The following is a 17466-nucleotide window of genomic DNA, read 5'->3' as shown; positions in this document are numbered from 1 at the left end:
GTCCACCCGCCGTCCGCCCGTCGTCAGCGTCGCGTCGCCGACTCTAGTTCCAAACTTTCAGCCTCTCACTCCCTTCCATTCCAGCCTCTCTCTCCAGTCTCCGGCGTCCGCCCGCCGTCCGCCCGTCGTCGGCGTCGCGTACTCCAGACGTCCGCGTCGCCTACTCTCGTCGCCTACTCCAGTCGTCCGCGTCGCCGACTCGCCTGCCAAGACTCGGCTTCCAGTTTTCAGCGGCGCCGGCGTCCCTCTTCCAGCGGCAACCTAGTCGACTTCTCCGCGGCCAGACGCATCCCCTTTCTCGGCGTTCCCTTTTGGTGCGGGCCAACCGGCCAATGGAAAAAGGCATCGGTTCCGAAAACCGAACCGAAACCGACGGTTTTGCCGGTTCGGTTTCGGTTCGGTTTGACACTTTGTATTGGTGCGGTTTGGTGCCGTTTTTTAGGATCGGTTCGGTTTTCGGTTTTGGGTTTTTGGTTCGGTTTTGCACCGAACCGAACCGATGCTCACCCCTAATTGTATGGTTTTGGCATCATCAAAAAGGGGAAAATTATTGGGAACTTAATGAAATATCATAGCCCTAGTTTTGATGATACCAAAACTCTTAGTTTTTCTTTTAATAGACTAGAACTTTTCGAACTCAAGCGTTAGAGTTCATGTTTTCTAGTTTAACTGTTGTCCTGAAGACTGAAGACCGCTGGACTGAAGACTACCCAACTAAAGATAGCATGTGAAAAGACCGAGTCAAATACTGATGTATTTACTAGACGAGAATCTCACTGAAGAATCAGTTATGACTGATTAACTAATGTTGGCCATGTGGATTTAGCGGACTGATACTCACGTCAAGTATCAGTTGACATTCTTCCTCGGACTGAATGTTTTAAGTTAAAAGGAAGCCACGTACACTCAAAGTACAACCGCATTAAATGCAGAGATTTTGAAGGTCGTCCTTCTATGCAGATTATTCCTTTTTGGTGCTAACTTTTCAAAGGCATCTTACTTCTGTACCTAAGACGCCGTTCTTCACCAAATTAGGAACCTCAAAAATTGAAGCCTCGGCCAAATTCAAATTACTCTCACAACGGACGAATCCTTGAAGACCATCTTGCCAACGGATCTATTCAAGACTTCGCATAAATAGAGCTTGAGGAACACCACAATCTTCACCGATTCAATCACACAAGCTGAACTTCTGCCGAAATTGAGACTCAACATTTCACTACCTTCAAAGTTTGAATCGAAGAAGAAAATACTCAAAGCCTAAATCAGTTTACTAATTATACACATTCTCTTAGTTTCTTAGGCAAAACCTTGTAACATTCAAAGCCTAAGTCCCCGATTACTGGGAGTATGTTATCTGTAATCTAGTTGGTATTTCGAACCCTTTTCAACTGAGCGAAAAAAGAGTTTGAGAGAGTTCGAGACTGTGGTCTAAACTCAAGAGTTCTTAACCTCCGCACGCAAGACGAAGTGTAGTCTTTGCAACAACGAGTTAAGAAGGAGACGAGATGTCCAATCTAGTGTATTGGCACTGAAACTTGGTTTCAGTTGAAGGTTTGCTGTGCACCCGCAAGCACAAGCCCTGAGTGATTGTCAGTGTGTTTAACTGACCATAGACGTAGAAACTTGTTCCAAACCACGTAAAAATCCTTTGTTGTTTACCACTTTTAGTACTTACATTCTTATCTGTGCACAAACATTTTCTTAACTGAAACTGATAAATTATAAAGTGAATATTTAATTTGACAACGTGTTAATCACAAATGCTATTTCCTAAGTTTAATTTTCCGCTGCTGGTATTATTAGTCAAACTGATAAATCTTCGGATAATCAGTAAGATTCATAACACTCATCTGTTTACAAAATCTAGACTAAAGCATTACGTGGATATCAGTTAAAGCTTGACGCTTAACTGGAATCAAAATACTGAAGTTATTTCAGTATCAGTCTACAATCCCTTTTCAACTGAAGTTTTCTTTAACTGTTGACTTCAGTCAATCTCTTTCAGTATCAGTCGATACTCCTTCAGTTATTTGCAAAAGATTTTGAAAAATAGTCTATAGGTGTATTCCCCCCCCATACACCTGTTCAGTGACCCTTCGGGACCCAACAGAGGTCCAAAAATAGATCACCAAATGACAACATATACTAACTTGTCTTGCGATTGTAAGAAATAGTACACCTTGAAGTACAATACAACTCAAAGCAGAATGAAAGATTACAATAAAGAAATGGAAATTTGCAAAAATAGAAACAAGATAAATAAACTTAAAGCCGAGTTGAGGAGTCATCTATCTGCAAGGCGAGTTACGCTCGATAGTCCTCACGGTAAGACGTATCGTCCCCAAAGATGAAACGTCTTTCGAAGTGGCAGCACCACGAACTAAGAAGGCTCTGGCAAACTGGACAAGATGAGGGTAAAGCTTCGACAATTATCTACTGAGTATGAGAGTGGTGATTGCAAGTGTGTTGATGCAAATGACGACTTCCTATTTATAGGCGCAACCTGTTCAAGTGCAGAAGCCTGTTGGAATACATCACCATCAAGGTCTATTACAACAGGGACTAATGATGAGCCTCAACCATAAGGGGCATTTATGATTGCCATCAACGCCAGAATGTTTTGACATTTAGCGGGAGCTGAAGCATCACGATACCCGAAGGGACACGAGTAGAAAGCACCAGGTCACTCACGAATTGGGCCTAGTGAATCAACAATCTAAAAGAGAAACATGTCAAGCCCAATAGACCCAAAGATCCAAGCACCAGGGACAAGGGCCCGATAAGCCCAAAGATTCAAGGACAAGGGCCAAGGGCCAAGGGCCAAGAGCCACGATGCTTGGTGTCGTCCGAGGAAAGGCGGGCGGGCGGATGGCAACGCGTGTATGGACTCTAATGCCCACAACCGTGTTCACTTAATTATTAATGTATCAACGTAATAGTTTATATAAAGGATTAATTAATGCTAATTAATTATTGTCAATAGACATTAAATATCCTTTAATGTTTATCTACATTTTTCACAAGACCACTTCTAAGCGATCAACTTTAAATAATTATTTCTCGCTCACTAAAAATCGAATTTGAGAAAAGAAATACAGAAGAAAAAAAAATCATTTAATACGGGCGATTTTCCAAACATAATAATCTAAGGTGAACTCCTAACATTAATCATCGATCAATGCAAATGTCTCAATATTAGGCTTTTATCCCCTCATTTTTATGACTACTGATGTTGTGAAAATCTTTATTTTATTATTTTCTATAAGTTGGGAATGAGGATAGGGATATATAAGTCCTCTAATATTTCATATTTTCATTATTATAAAAGGAGCAATACTAATAAAATACATAATTCTATGATTAGTAGAGCAGACTCTTATGTGAACATTTTTATACACCATTGCACCAAGCACATTTCCGGAACAAGGAAAAAGAAGACAAAAAAGCCATGCAGTGAAAACTGAAAGTGGAAAAATGATTGCAATTTGCATTTGAGGTAAAAGTCCTCTGTTACAGAAAAAATATATACAATGATAATTACAAATTGGAGATCGTCACTTGGAGCCAGTATGGAAGAATAAGATGTATTCAGGACCAACTGATTTTTACTTTTTTTATTTCTACTTTTTAAGGGAAGCATTTGGGGACCAATTCTTCAAAATCAAATTCAAGCAGTCCCATAAAACACAGATTCCCAGGGTTCTTAGAATTATAAAACACATAAAATGACAAGCGATCAAAATTAATATTTTGAATGGGCCACTAGTTTTTATAGATTTGTTCAGCCTTTTTTTTTGAATTATGTATAGATTTGTTCAGCTTTAAGTTGGGCAAAATCCCTCTTTACAGGTTTGTGTCTTTGTGATGTGAGTTGTGTTGTGTTGTGTAGTAAAAGTTCACCAATAATTAGCAGTAATACATAATCCCTGCAGTGGGGCCCATGGGTGTGGAGTTTATTATGGTGGGTTCATCATGATTTGGTTACCATATATATACAGTTGAAATTGAACATCAATACGAGAGTTGAACTCATATTCTGGTAGATGCAGACCCCGGCCCTTTGTATCAAATGCAGCTGCATCTCTAATTGCAAAGAGTATATTAGTTACCCTAAAATTATGAATTTATTTTATTTTTGGTATGTCCCCAAATATATATATATTATTTCTAAACATTTACATATATATTCAGATAATTTTATTCTTAAGATTTATCCTTATTTATCTATAATTAACTTAATACTAATATCCTTAATATGTGAAATTTTCTCCTTTATCACTACATTCAATAACTTTTTATTACTTATGCTAGAAGATTCCCTGCATTTATATTTAGGAGACGGGGGAGTATATCGTTTAATTTGTAGTGATATAAAAAGTGTTTAGGACACAAAAGATAGAAGACCTATTATATCTCTATTACATATTTAATTTTAAAAATAATTATATGTTATATATTATATATTTAAAAGGATATATTAATTCATTAGATATTAAATTATTATAAAAATATATTAATTACACCTTATCTAAAATCTAGTGAGATATACATATATATATATATATATATATATATATATATATATATATATATATATATATATAGGGGCGCGCTCCAGTGAGACCCCATATTTTTCGTGAAACACTAGGACAATGAATAAGACATATAATACTAATGAACAAAACGTATATCCAATGAACAAGATGTATATACTGATGAAAAATAAAATTTAAAAAATTCGTAATGAATAAGACATATATACTGATGAACAGGGCCGTATATACTGATGAACAATGCAGTATATACTGATGAATAACAAAATTAAAAATATTCTGCTCCATCCAGGATTCGAACCCTGCGAAAAAAAATCACCCTTCAGATACAATATCAGCCATAGGATTGATAAAATAAACGCACCAGATCGTGCCCTAGATCTCACTAAAATTAGGGGGTCTCATTGGAGCGGCCCCATATATATATATATATATATATATATATATATATATATATATGAAACTCTTTTTAGAATTATAAAACAGATAAATATCATATACTATAATCTAACTACTTAACTAGATAAAGGAAAAAAAATTGGACCTAAGGATTTCATTAATTTAAAGATATTAATATATCGATAAATTGATAATTTTTTTATTTATAGAGTGTTGTCTTAATTTCTGAAATTACAATTTTAAATCATGTTATAATGTTTAAAAACAAATGAGAGGTAATATTTAAATTAAATAAATACACGCATCTATCAATTTATTGTGGTTTTTATTACTGGAGATTGTAGTGATGATCAAGCTGGAGATGAGTACCACCCATAAGTGTATCCCACATAACACTCACAATAAAAGTGAGACTCTTATTAATACTCATACACACTTAATTAATTTTTTGAAATTGGTGTTATCCCCAAATAAATACTCATTTGATAGACGAAGAGAGTAACATTGATTAAGAATAAAATTATAGGTCTTCACAATTAAAAGACTGAGAATAGTTCTTCGTTCTTGCAATAATTAAGAATTCTCGTTTAAAATTGAAACCACATGTTAGAGTGGTGGGGCTATTGCTCATCTTAAATTTCTTATAGTTATTCCTAAATAACTCTAAATCATATATTTCATCCATCATGAAAAAATAATCATAGAAAGAAGTGACACAATTTTAATAGAAGCAAGTGGAAAAGTTATCGTCCTTATACCGAGCATCTCATTAAGGATTATATTAGCATAGATAGATTTAGACTAATTAATCTATTATTTATTATGATGAATTAGAATTATTTCTATAAGTTGAGATAAACTCCCTTGATTAATATGCTATTGAAAATGCTAGAATTGGAAAAATTCTTGTGATAAAAATAAAAATTACAATTATGCATTTTGCCAGTTACGACATATCACTTATACTATAATCACATTAGATAAATAGATAATTAGGGAAGTGAAATATGATAAATAAGTAAACACCATAATAATTCTATTACGAATATTGTAGCTTAATGAGTATCCCTCTTTATCATTAGCTTAAAAGACTTGGGTACAAAACTTAATAACCACATTTCCCAACTTAAAATAAAGAAATAAATAAAAATCATGACTGTTGTTCGTTCTTCTGAATAGTGTATCGACGATTGTATTAATTTGCATCTACATTGGTATATAGTATTGTGGTCCATGTAATTTTTTTTTCCTTTGTGGTGCATCACAATTCATAAATGAATATATTCGCATGCAGCTGGATTATTGAGGCAGAGTAGGTAACACTCACACTCGCCCTATCAAACCAAATCTTGTGATGTGGTTCCTATTTCTAGAAGTGAAAAAAGCACAATAGACCCTGCAACTGCAACCAGTATATTCACACACACACAAACATAATTTGGGATTAATCATGTTATGTTGCTGTTAAAGTAGAACATTGACTTTCAAAATCGTTGTCTTTCATTAATATAAATAACCACAGCCACAGATACCTACTCTCGTAGAACTGCCATTTAAGACCCAAAATCATCCTTATCCAACCCAACAAACATTTGAACTTGAAAACAAAGTTTCATACTTACTACTTACTAGTCTAACTGATCTTGTACAAATATGGCAGTAGCTTAGTTGTTTTTGCATGCAAGTTGGGTCCATGTTGCAGAAAATAGATGGACAGCCAAACACATCTGGAAAGTATTTTTTGTATTATTACTATGATAAAGATTGATACTTTGATAGAGATGTCACATAGTAGTAATATTTTTGTGGGTAATTTCAAACTAGCAGCAGTCACATACAAATCCCCAGGAATCAAGCCCATTTCCCCCCATCACCACAACCAAAACACTGAAGAAAAAAATATAAAAAAGTAGACAAAAAGAAAGGTCATTTTCAGCACTGAAATTCAGGGAATAAATATACAGTTACAGCCACTGATCTTGCACGACTTTCACACGTGTGAAAAAACCCACATGCTTTAGTTGTTACCTGACAATTTTAATTAATAAAAACATAACTGCAAGTCTACAACAACCAGCAGATGCCACCAGCTTTCAGTTGTGTTTTCTGAGTGATTTGTTTTATCAAAACAAATTTTAAGGTTGTTGGCTTAAGCTTCCTTGTTGTTTCAGCTCAGAATTCAACTCCCAAAGAGATTCTTGAAAGCTTTATGAACATTTTGAGTTAACAAGTTTTTTTTCTTTTTAAATTGATTCCAGTGATGGAAGAAAAGGGTGTCTCAGGTTCCTTGATAGTCATATCGGAGAAGAATTCCGATAGGTTGTATCCGATGTTCATCGGTGTTTCGTGCGCGCTTTTCGTTCTACGGCTACTGCCGGAGCCCGAAATCTGCGACGAAAAATGGTCGGAAATAAGGAATGGGATGCTCAAAGGCAGTGCCCTTGTCGGATTGCTTGTTTCGACGGTTGAAAAATCGAAGCTTCTAGAGAAACTGGAGAATGCAGAAATGGAGATAGCGGAGTTAAAGAAAAGAAGAAGCGAAGACGCCAAAGCCAACGAGAAAGTGGTGAGCATCTTCGCAGCCAGAGAGCAGAGCTGGTTTGACGAGAGAAGGAAGCTGAGTCACCAGATTTTCTCTCTCATGAATGACTTGAAAGTTGTGGAGGCCAAGAGAGAGAACTCCGTGTCCGAATTGGGCGACAAAATGAAGGAGATCGAAGTGATTCTGCAGTTGAAGGATACGATGATCGAGGAAGCAGAGCGAAGGAGGTTGGAGAGTGAGGAGAAGCTCAAGGAAGCTCATCATCTTGCTGAGGAGTTGAGAGAGAGCCATTCTTCTGAGATTTCCAAGCACAAGACAGCCTTCATCGAGCAGGTCGAGGCTGCGAAGCAAGAGGTTGAGGCGCTGCTGGAGCACAAGGAGCAGCTGCTTTTGGTGAATCAGATGCTTCTGAAGCAAGTCAGATCGTCTAAGCTTAAGAGAAAGCAAGCTGAGGTTGAAGCAGCCAGGTGGAAGGCGGTTGCAGAGTCCAAACATGACAGAAATTCGTTCTTGAATGCAAAATCGGATGGTAAACCCTACTTGACTGAAGCAACTCAAGAATCAAGTGAGATGAGTTTATTGATGCTAATAGTTACACTTGTGATTAATTTATTGTGTTTGTTTCACATTAGGAGGTGAGATGTATGCTTATATGGAGCAACTGAGACAGAAAGATGAGAAGCTGGAAGCCTACAACTGGCGTTTGATGATCTCGGAGCTGGAATCAAGGAGATTGAAATTGCGTGTTGAAGCGCTTGATCGCGACATTGCAAAGCTAAGGCAGGATAACGCCAAGTTATCAGAGATGATGAGGCCTCATGAAGGGGATGGTAATGATACAGTTTGGTCGAGAGTGAAGGTGGTTAAGCTAAAAGCAGGACACACCAGGCAAGAAATGATGAAGAAGGTAGACGAAGCCTCAGAGAAGGATGTAGTTTTCACACTCCAACAACCACACATCCGTGAGGCAGACGAAGTTGCTGCAGCCCAAACTTCAAGTAACAATTGTACATGGAAGATGGATGTTCATGCTCTCGGAGTCTCGTACAAGGTAAAGAGACTTAGGCAGCAGCTCTTGGTGCTCGAGAGGCTGCCCGGGAAGGAAGATGCTGAAAGCAATGCACGAGTGAAGGGATTCTACGCACTCATGTCACTCCTCAACAAACAACTTGATCGCTACAACTCACTGCAAGGGAAAATTGATCAACTCTACAAGAGGATGGTATGCTTCACCTCAACACTAATGTTTAATGATATGTATATATAAATTCTTTGGTATAATTTTTTTGGATGAAGTGCAGCAAGAAAACAAGGTGAATACCAAGTGTGAAGAGGATGAAACGAAAAGGATGGAGCAGTTTCTCGAAGAAACATTCCAACTGCAGAGGTACACAGTTGCAACAGGGCAGAAACTAATGGAGGTACAATCCATGATTGCGTCCAATCTTGTAGCTGAGGCAGAGGACATTGAGAAGCATGGGAGCTTCGACATTGAGCGATTTGCTGAGAGTTTGAAGACGCTTTTCCGCGAAACGCAGAGGGGGCTCGAGCTTCGGATATCTCGGATCATAGGAGATCTTGAAGGAACACTTGCACGCGATGGTTTCAATACATGGCGGAAACGGTGACTATGGAAATATACTTTTCTCAACTAATGTAGGCCTTCTCTTAACAAAAATATGTACAGATTGAAGGAACTCGCTAACTCACTGCATTCTGTATATGGATTATTAACTTGTTGATTAATATGGGAATCGGAAATGTGATTGCAGTTTTTACAATCTGATTCAGAAAATAGCACTAGATTGATGGTTAATAATGCATGAGTTTAAGGTCTCATACACACATGGCATGTGGCTTTGCTGCCTACTAGTCAAAACTATTAGGCATGACTGTGCAAACACAGAATTCTATAGCATGTTTTTTACCATAGAATGATGTCCACGTGGTTCAAATTAAACCTTTTGTTAATCCTGTATTAATGAGGCATGGCATTTCGAGCAAATTCTTCGATGCTTTGAAGAGGTATAACAAAATAATTTGCATATGTTAAACATCTCAAGTTCGAATTTACAATCACATTATTTTTTAAAATTTATATTTATTTGACTAAGAAAAAGTAACAAAATATTTCTAGAGATAAAAATGATATTTTCAACTATTATTACTTATTAACTACTAAATCCGTCTCACAAAAACATGAACATTTGTAAGTACCATAGGTTTTAAAAATGTTAAGATAAAAGTGTACTGTGAGTGGAAAATGAGTCTCACTTTATAAAAAGTAAATGAATTGTGGTGGGATAGTATACCAAAATAGAAATATTCATATTTTTGTGAGACGCCCCAAAATGACAAAATGTATCATGTTTTTGGATGGTGGAATTCGCCGACAGATCGTATAAACTTCATTGGTTCATGTTTTTCTGTAGACTGCTAAACAAAGGACCTAAGGGGGACCTTCGGGCTGGCACTCCGACGCCCAACTCAACTATGATCGAGGGAGAACCATGCTTTTGAAGGGTGAAATTTTTATAGGGCGAATATTCTTTGTGCATGGTTGTCGCTTTCTCTCTACCATTCTCGTTGCCACAGCAGAGGAAAATCGGTCTGACACATCAAATGGGGGACCACAAGCAGTTACACACATCCCGTCTAAGGGATGCTAGATAATCCTTAAGGACCTTTCGAAATACCAACCTTAGGTCGTCCTTGTGTTTAGGGGTGGGAATTGGGACGGATTCGGGTACCCTACCCAAAAAAGTCGAGTATCCAAACCCGAAAATGCATGAAAAATACTACCGACCCCGAACCCGATCTTAAAATCGAGTATCCTAATACCTGACACGAGATTTGAGTATACCCAAATTACTCGATTTATTTTTAATTTGTTTAGATCTAAATATTTAATTAATAAACAGTAATTTCTTATTAAAATTTGTGCTACCAAAAGTGATGCACACTTTTATGAGATGAAGTATATGTATATATAGGTGTACTCCCTTCAATTTTCATACACAATAAGGAAATATATTTAATTTTCTTTGGGAAACATAACTTTTAGTATTATATTTTGCGTTTTGATTGCTTCACTTATTATTTTCACAAATATTAAATAAGTTTATTTTAATATAATTTCAATTAAAAAATTAATTAGTGAACTATATTTTTGGAACATATATCCCAAAAAGAAATAAAAGACTAATTGATGAATAAAAGAAGTGTTAATATATAAATATAGCCACTTTCATATAGTAAAATTAAATTTTGGCCTATGAAATAAAAACATAAAAAATTAGCCAGTTTTTGTGTAAAAGTACAAAATTACCCCTCACTTTAAAATTTAAAAAAATGGCCAGTCAAAAATACTCCCTCACTTCTCTCGCTCACTCTCTCTCTCTCTCTACGCTCTCTCACTTCTCTCCTCCGGCGAAGTGCCGCGGCCGCGGCCTCGTCGTCTTCGCCCTAGCAGCGCCGAAAATGACGCCGCCCATTCAGATTCAGGATGTTGCAGATCTGTTCAAGGCAGTGGTAGATCTAGGGTTTCAGACGGCTTGGGGCTTGAAATCCGAGGCGGCCGTGGTTGCGGTGGCTTGAAATCCAACAATAAGGAAGAAGGGCGCGGTGGCAGGTGTGGCTTCGCCTGCCGCTGTCGTCGCCGGAGTTCAAAGAAAAGAGGAAGGCGCTGGCGTTGGTGTGTGTGGTGTTGTGTTGTGCCGTCGCGTCACCTAGCTTCTCCGCCTGCAGATATGCTTGAATCTCGTGTTGTGCTGCAGATCTACAATCTCTCTTTCTCTCGCTCTCTTTCCTCGTAAAAGTGAAGGCAATTACTTTGGTGCTGCGTGTAAGTCGCTGACATTAGAGTAGGTGTTCGAGGAAAGAGGTGATGCTGCTTGTGGAAAGGGAGATATGGACGCAACTTGTTTATCAAGAAAAATAGAAAAATTTGGTAGATGCAACTTTTTGTGTGTGTAGATTTAATGTTGGAGTTTGCATCACTTCATCAAAAATCAAGGCACACGAATCTTAAATATATTGAACGCTAGTTTGGAGATGAAGTCTAGGTTTTACAAATATGTTGTACTGAGCTCTGTTTTCATTATATTTTAAATATATGATTTCTTATTCTCTGAGTTTTGAAATAAATTTCAATCTCTCTCTTTCAACTAGTGATTATTTTAGGATTAGAAGTTCATTTTCAAGACTTAGAGAAATAAAAAATTGATTAATGTTCTTGTATTCACAACCAGATCCATAAATTCACAATCAGATCTATAAATTCACAACCAGGTCGATGAATTTACAATTTAATGTTCTTGAATTCACAATTAGCTCGATGAATTCACAACTTAATATTCTTGAATTTACAATCAAATCTATAAATTCACAATCAAAATAAATTACAGTTTTAATTGTGAATTCAAACTTTAAAAACTCAAATTCACAACTACTTGAATTAACAACCAAAATAAATTCTAGTTGTGAATTCGACTGATTGTGAATTCACAACCAACATAAATCTGGTTGTGAATTAAATTTTGGTTGTGAATTCGTTTGTTGTGAATTCACAACCAAAAAATTTTAATTGTGAATTAAATTTTGGTTGTGAATTCGACTGATTGTGAATTAAATTTTGGCTGTGAATTCGACTAGTTGTGAATTCACAAACAAAAAATTCTGGTTGTGAATTCGACTGGTTGTGAATTCTCAATTCACAACCAGTGTGAATTCACAACCAAAATATTTTGGTTGTGAATTCACATTGGTTGTGAATTGCGGGATTTTTTAAAGGGTGATGTAAAGTGGCCATTTTTTTAATTTTTAATGTGGAAGGGTATTTTGGTAACAGTGGCCATTTTTTTATGTTTTTATTTTAGTGGACAATTTTTAAGTTTACTATTTCAAAGTGGCCATTTTAAAAATCCACTCATAAAAGAAATATTTTCTTAGAACCATAAATTTTATCCAACTTAGGTAACTGTATTTTTGTTACCTAAATAAATCAAGTTCACCAACCCATTAATTAAGTAGACGTTTCGTACAAAGACCCTGATGACAGTAGAAGAAGTGCACCTTGCAAGGCTTTTAGTCTTCTCTTCATTCTGGAACCATTATTAACCTTCAAACTCATTTATTCAATTTGACCAAACACTCTAAATTTTCAATATTAATTTAAACATGAATAAGAAGGAGCACAACTGACCGTTACCATCCACTTGTTTACTCTCGTGAGCAGTTGAACCGAGGAGCCTCACCTCATATTCAAATACATTTATAACCAACCAGTGTATATATTCGCCCCCAGCTGAAACACGACTAGCTCCTTACCATGGGCATCAAACTAGAAGATCACCACAGACCTACACTTACTCTATCCAAACTCCCATATTGCAAGCCCAGAGAGCCGCCACAGCCCATGCAGACGCCGCCTCTCCGCCCGTCCGCCTCGATCCCGTTCCACTGGGAGGAGGCGCCGGGAAAGCCAAGAGCCGGTGGTTCGCCATGTTCGAAGAGCAAGAGCAAGAGCGCGAGGTGTCTGGAGCTGCCGCCGAGGCTGGTGCATGAAGAGGCCAAAATGACAATGACATTAATGACGCCGTCGCCCACGACCGTGCTAGACGGGCCCTACGTGGGGCGGTCGCTGTCCCTCGCATGCACATTCTCGTTCAGGAAAGGGCCGGTGCCGGACGGCAAGAGGAATTTGGGGTCGGGAAGGTGGGGGAGCGAGAGGAAGCTCGGTAGGGGTAGTATGGACTTTTCGCAGTCGCTTGGAGATATTTTTAGGAGTGAGGATAATCTCAAACTTAGGAGGAGGAGGAGTTTCTTCGGTTTGTCTACCATCAACTCCAAGTACTTGTGGGTCTGTTTTTTCATTTATTTCTCTCTATTTTTCTTAGATTAAATCATTTTTAATCACAAATTTTGTCTTGTTAATTGGTTGACATTGAAATTGCAGGGTGACATTTATGCGAGTTTTAAGCAGGCGGTGTCGTGGAGGCGTAGCCCATGAGATGATGATCAACGAAGATTTTGGCATGCTCAAAATATATATATAGAGATGTTGATTTTCCTATGGATTTACTTGCTATCTACCACGGTTTCATTTGAATTTCCTCGCTTCAAATTATACATATAACTTTCTTCCTTGTAATTATTGTCAAACGGTTTAATATAATGTTTTTGAGTCCTTCCATGTTAATTTATCATCTGCTGGTGTTGGTCCTTTTGAGGGAATTGAAAAAGGAATTTATATTTAGATTTCAAGTGCTCAATATAAGAATTTTATTCTTATTATTATTATTGTTATTGGCCCATAAAACATTAGGAACAAGAGTGCAAGAGGATCCCCATCGTACTAATGAAGTGGATTAGGAAAGTTTGAATGTTCTTCTTAACACGCATATGCACATAAATATAACCTGACCTATATATACGGTTAATTAAGGGTGCGAATTTGAATTATTATGAGTACGGGAAATTATTCAGTCATTTAATTTTCACAATTTAAGATAAATACATAACGATCGAATGAATGTAGCATGTGAGTCTGAATTTTATGAATAAAAATTCATTTACTTTTTAAAGTGATTATTTCAAGAAATGCAATATATAAGTTCGATGTAGCGCTGTCATATTGTGACGAAAAAATGTAGTTCTCATACTAATCAACTATGTATATATATATATATGAGTGTATGTTGCAGTTGATCTGTAGTTATAATTTCGTCATCCAAGTGAGGCGGTAGGTGTAAATGTGTTATAGTAATAACTATGAGCACATGAACTAACTACTTGGTTATAGCTAGGGTAGCTGTAACGCTTTCATAATTGACTTCTTGACCTAGGCCTACCCTATAACTAAATTCAAAATGCCACTTATTTACTGCCCAGAGATAGAAAGGTAAGGTGGCAGTGTGTCAAAACTTACCAAGGGGAAAAACAAAATACTTGAGAACATCCGTAGGCCGGGAGCGCACGCTCGCTCGGTGTGCTTTTGGATCTCAGGAGAGAGATGATTAGGTGCGTGTAATGCATGACCCAATCAGAAAATTCCAAAGATTTAAAAAAATAGTTTGTAATGGCTGAAAATTTGAGAAAAACGGTCGATTTTTTTTAGCCGTTGAGAACAACATTTCTTTCCTTTTCGTTTTTTTTTTAATTTTTTTTATTTCTGTTTTCTTCTATAAATACCTGCACTACTCTTTCACCAATTACTCCATTCTTCATTCTTCTATTCTCCATTATTTCGTACTCTACAAAAATAGTATTTTCTTCCTCCAATTTCGATCCTTCTCCGCAGAAAAAGAAGTGGAGATACATTCTCTTCATGCAATCGTGAAAGTGGTGGTGAACAACTTTATCAGGATTACTTTGCCCCCAATCATATGTACGACGATCCATTTTTCCTACGTCGTTTTCGTACGAGCTAGACTTTATTTTTGCGCATTATATTGTGAATGTACTCGAGGTCGATCCATGCAAGCTTCAACAAGTTCAGCCCCTATCAATAAATCTTAGATCTGTCATGATTGAGTGGCTTCGTGGTTCGAGCAATGAAAATGGTGATGTATGCAATTGAGTGGAAAGGTGGTTTAGGCTCATCACAATTAGCGTTGTTACGAAAAGTTGGCGTGCCGGCAGAGGAAGCAGGGCAACAACGGACGCGGAAGATCTAGTTGGCGAGTGATGACCATCGGCGGTGGCATTAGGTGGGTGGTTAGGAAGATGAGGTGGAGAACACAAGACATGAATTTTTTTTTTTTCTCTAATATTCAATATATTTGTATATGTGTAATTTTATTTTAAATTCACATCAATTTTCGACGATTCATGTCATCTTTACTTGGTCAAAATCTTAACTCGAGCTATAAGCAACACTGCAACAGAGATAAATATAAATTATATTTGTGATATTTATAATTTTGAACTAAAAAGTTACACTAACTTCAAGCTATTTGCTAAAAATAACCGTTTTCTCAACTACGATATGTATTTCATAAAAAAAAAAAAAAGCACGGACATAAATTATTTCACTAAATTCATCTCGCTGTATTTCTCACAGAATTAACTGAAAAAATCCTAAAAAATATTTTGATGGCGGTATCAAGTATTTTTAAGTGAAGAATTACTGATGTATAGTACTGTTAAATAACCGTGTCTGCCTAAAATGAAAGTTATGTATGAATACAATTAGTTTAGAATAGTAGTTGCAGCCTTGCAGGTTTGATATTAAAGTAGAATATTGCTTTGCCAAATTCTTTCTTCTTGTAACTCCCTTTCTACTTGTAACTGATCCCTTTCACGTTCCACTTGAATTGGGCACTTTTAGGGCAACATTTAATTTTCTTTCGCCATGCAAATCGAAATTCGATTATTGTCAAAGAAATTAAAGGAATAAATTAAGTTAATTAAACAGTCAGTTGTTAAGAATTATATTGTCATAAAAACTCAAATGGGCCTGAACAAAATATTATTCACTCTTATAATAAAAACCGACAATACTGTCAAAAAGCACTTCAATTCTTTAAACCTAAGCGCAAAAGGCCCAATATCAATGGACTGACCAGATAAGATCAGCCAGGCCCAAGACCATTATTCAGACAAGCAAAGGAATACGAACACGAACTTACATAACTAGACATGATGAAAGTAACCAATTGAGATACAAAACTAAGATTTTAGTTTGATCTCATCCACATCTAGTAATCAAGAAATACAGATAATATATAGGACTAGAAATTCTTTTTTTTTTCTTTTTTTCTTTCAAAAAGAGTGAATAAAGAATTCAAGGAAAAACAATTTGTTGGAGGGACCTTCTCTTCTTGTAATTGGCTTTGAAGCAAGCTTGTCTCAATTTCTTAGTTCTCTCAGTGAGCTCCATTTCCGGTATCCTCTCCACCATCTTCTTATGCTCCTCCAGCATCTCTATCTCATTCGTCAACCCTAATTCCTGCAACAACCCCCAAATTAACATAACAGCCACCACTTCTTCTTTCCAAAAAAAAGCATGCAAGTTTGGACATATATACCTTAACATTATGAATGAGCGACTTCAAGCTCTTGATCTTCCTGTGCGGCCAGCGCGCAATATTAAGCTCTCTGCAGCGTTTCTTGAGCACGGTGAGGCCCACGTTCAGCTCTTTGGCAGCCCTAGTTATCGGAAAATCGAAGTATTTCTGAATCTCTTCCAACTGCAGCGCCGAGGATTTGTGCCTGCCGTTTCTTCTCACGACGTCGTTTGGAGTCAGAGACTCCTCTTGCTCGGTAATATTGTCTGGATTGGCAATATTGTTGTTGGGATCATTGTGGAACGATGGATGATCATCGAAAACCCACAAATCACCGGAAAAATCTTCGAAATCGTTGAGCTCCACATTTGAAGATTGATGAGCTAATGGAAATTGTTCATATTCAAGCAAACCATGTAGCCCTAAGTTGAACCCCTCAACGCATGCAAATTGTTGCTCCCAACACCTACAAAAATTAATATGATGATTTTTTATACCAAAAATAAAAACAAATATGATTGGACATGTCCATGTAGCTAAATGTATATGCAATTACAAGTTGATTACCCTAGGGGTGGAATTGGTTCTTCAAGGAAAAAGCAGCCAACTTCGTTCTGATTCTCCAACTTAATTCCTGTGGAAGCCATTTTATTGCGTAAATTCTTTTGTTTTCTTGACAGTAAAATCTAAGTTGATTCTGATTATATAAGTTTAAGGGAAAAGGTTAATAAATGAGGAGAAGAAATGGGTTGAAGTTCGTGCACACGATTTTGGGAGTTACGAAAATAAGTGTTGAGGGGAAAGTGGTGAATAAATATTCAAGAGTGTCAAAATAAATGACACTTGCACAGCGGAACCAGGATAATTCTTTTCCCTCTTGCTGGATTAAAAAATGGGATCCAAACCAAGAAAAATATTTGGTGCAAAATATAAGAAAAATGAGACAAGAATTTTTACGTGG

General features: G+C 36.9%; 3 protein-coding genes across 6 annotated transcripts in view; 2 read left to right on the top strand and 1 right to left on the bottom strand.

Annotated features, from left to right (window-relative positions):
* Nucleotides 1–6541: 6541 nt before the first annotated feature.
* Nucleotides 6542–9283, top strand: LOC130993368 (uncharacterized). Of its 3 annotated transcripts, XM_057918232.1 has the most exons (4): nt 6810–7095; nt 7214–8062; nt 8130–8719; nt 8799–9283. In XM_057918232.1, the coding sequence occupies exons 2-4, from the start codon at nt 7216–7218 to the stop codon at nt 9123–9125; spliced, it is 1764 nt and encodes a 587-aa protein (XP_057774215.1). In that variant the 5' UTR covers nt 6810–7095; nt 7214–7215; the 3' UTR covers nt 9126–9283. The 3 variants fall into 3 exon arrangements, with proteins under 3 accessions (XP_057774216.1, XP_057774215.1, XP_057774213.1); XM_057918233.1 differs by having other exon boundaries at nt 6542–8026; XM_057918230.1 differs by having other exon boundaries at nt 6810–8062.
* Nucleotides 9284–12599: 3316 nt separating this feature from the next.
* Nucleotides 12600–13769, top strand: LOC130993367 (uncharacterized protein At4g00950-like). 2 transcript variants are annotated; one of them, XM_057918228.1, is made up of 2 exons: nt 12600–13353; nt 13454–13705. In XM_057918228.1, exons 1-2 carry the CDS (start codon nt 12827–12829, stop codon nt 13551–13553), a joined length of 627 nt encoding a protein of 208 aa, XP_057774211.1. In that variant the 5' UTR covers nt 12600–12826; the 3' UTR covers nt 13554–13705. The 2 variants fall into 2 exon arrangements, with proteins under 2 accessions (XP_057774211.1, XP_057774212.1); XM_057918229.1 differs by having other exon boundaries at nt 12602–13357; nt 13454–13769.
* Nucleotides 13770–15999: 2230 nt separating this feature from the next.
* LOC130993365 (protein RKD4-like) overlaps nt 16000–17466 on the bottom strand; it is a 35442-nt gene continuing 33975 nt past the window's right edge. The window contains exons 4-6 of the mRNA XM_057918227.1: nt 17073–17139; nt 16527–16971; nt 16000–16447 (exon numbers count right to left, since the gene is read on the bottom strand). Coding sequence (XP_057774210.1) covers nt 16283–16447; nt 16527–16971; nt 17073–17139 — 677 coding nt within the window. The 3' untranslated portion in view covers nt 16000–16282. The remainder of the gene's footprint in view (nt 16448–16526; nt 16972–17072; nt 17140–17466) is intronic.

Source organism: Salvia miltiorrhiza, chromosome 7 (genome assembly GCF_028751815.1).
Source record: "Salvia miltiorrhiza cultivar Shanhuang (shh) chromosome 7, IMPLAD_Smil_shh, whole genome shotgun sequence".
NCBI classification, from domain to species: Eukaryota; Viridiplantae; Streptophyta; class Magnoliopsida; order Lamiales; family Lamiaceae; genus Salvia; species Salvia miltiorrhiza.
Note: the sequence above shows the minus strand (reverse complement) of the source record. Positions and strands in the feature narration are given on the sequence as shown.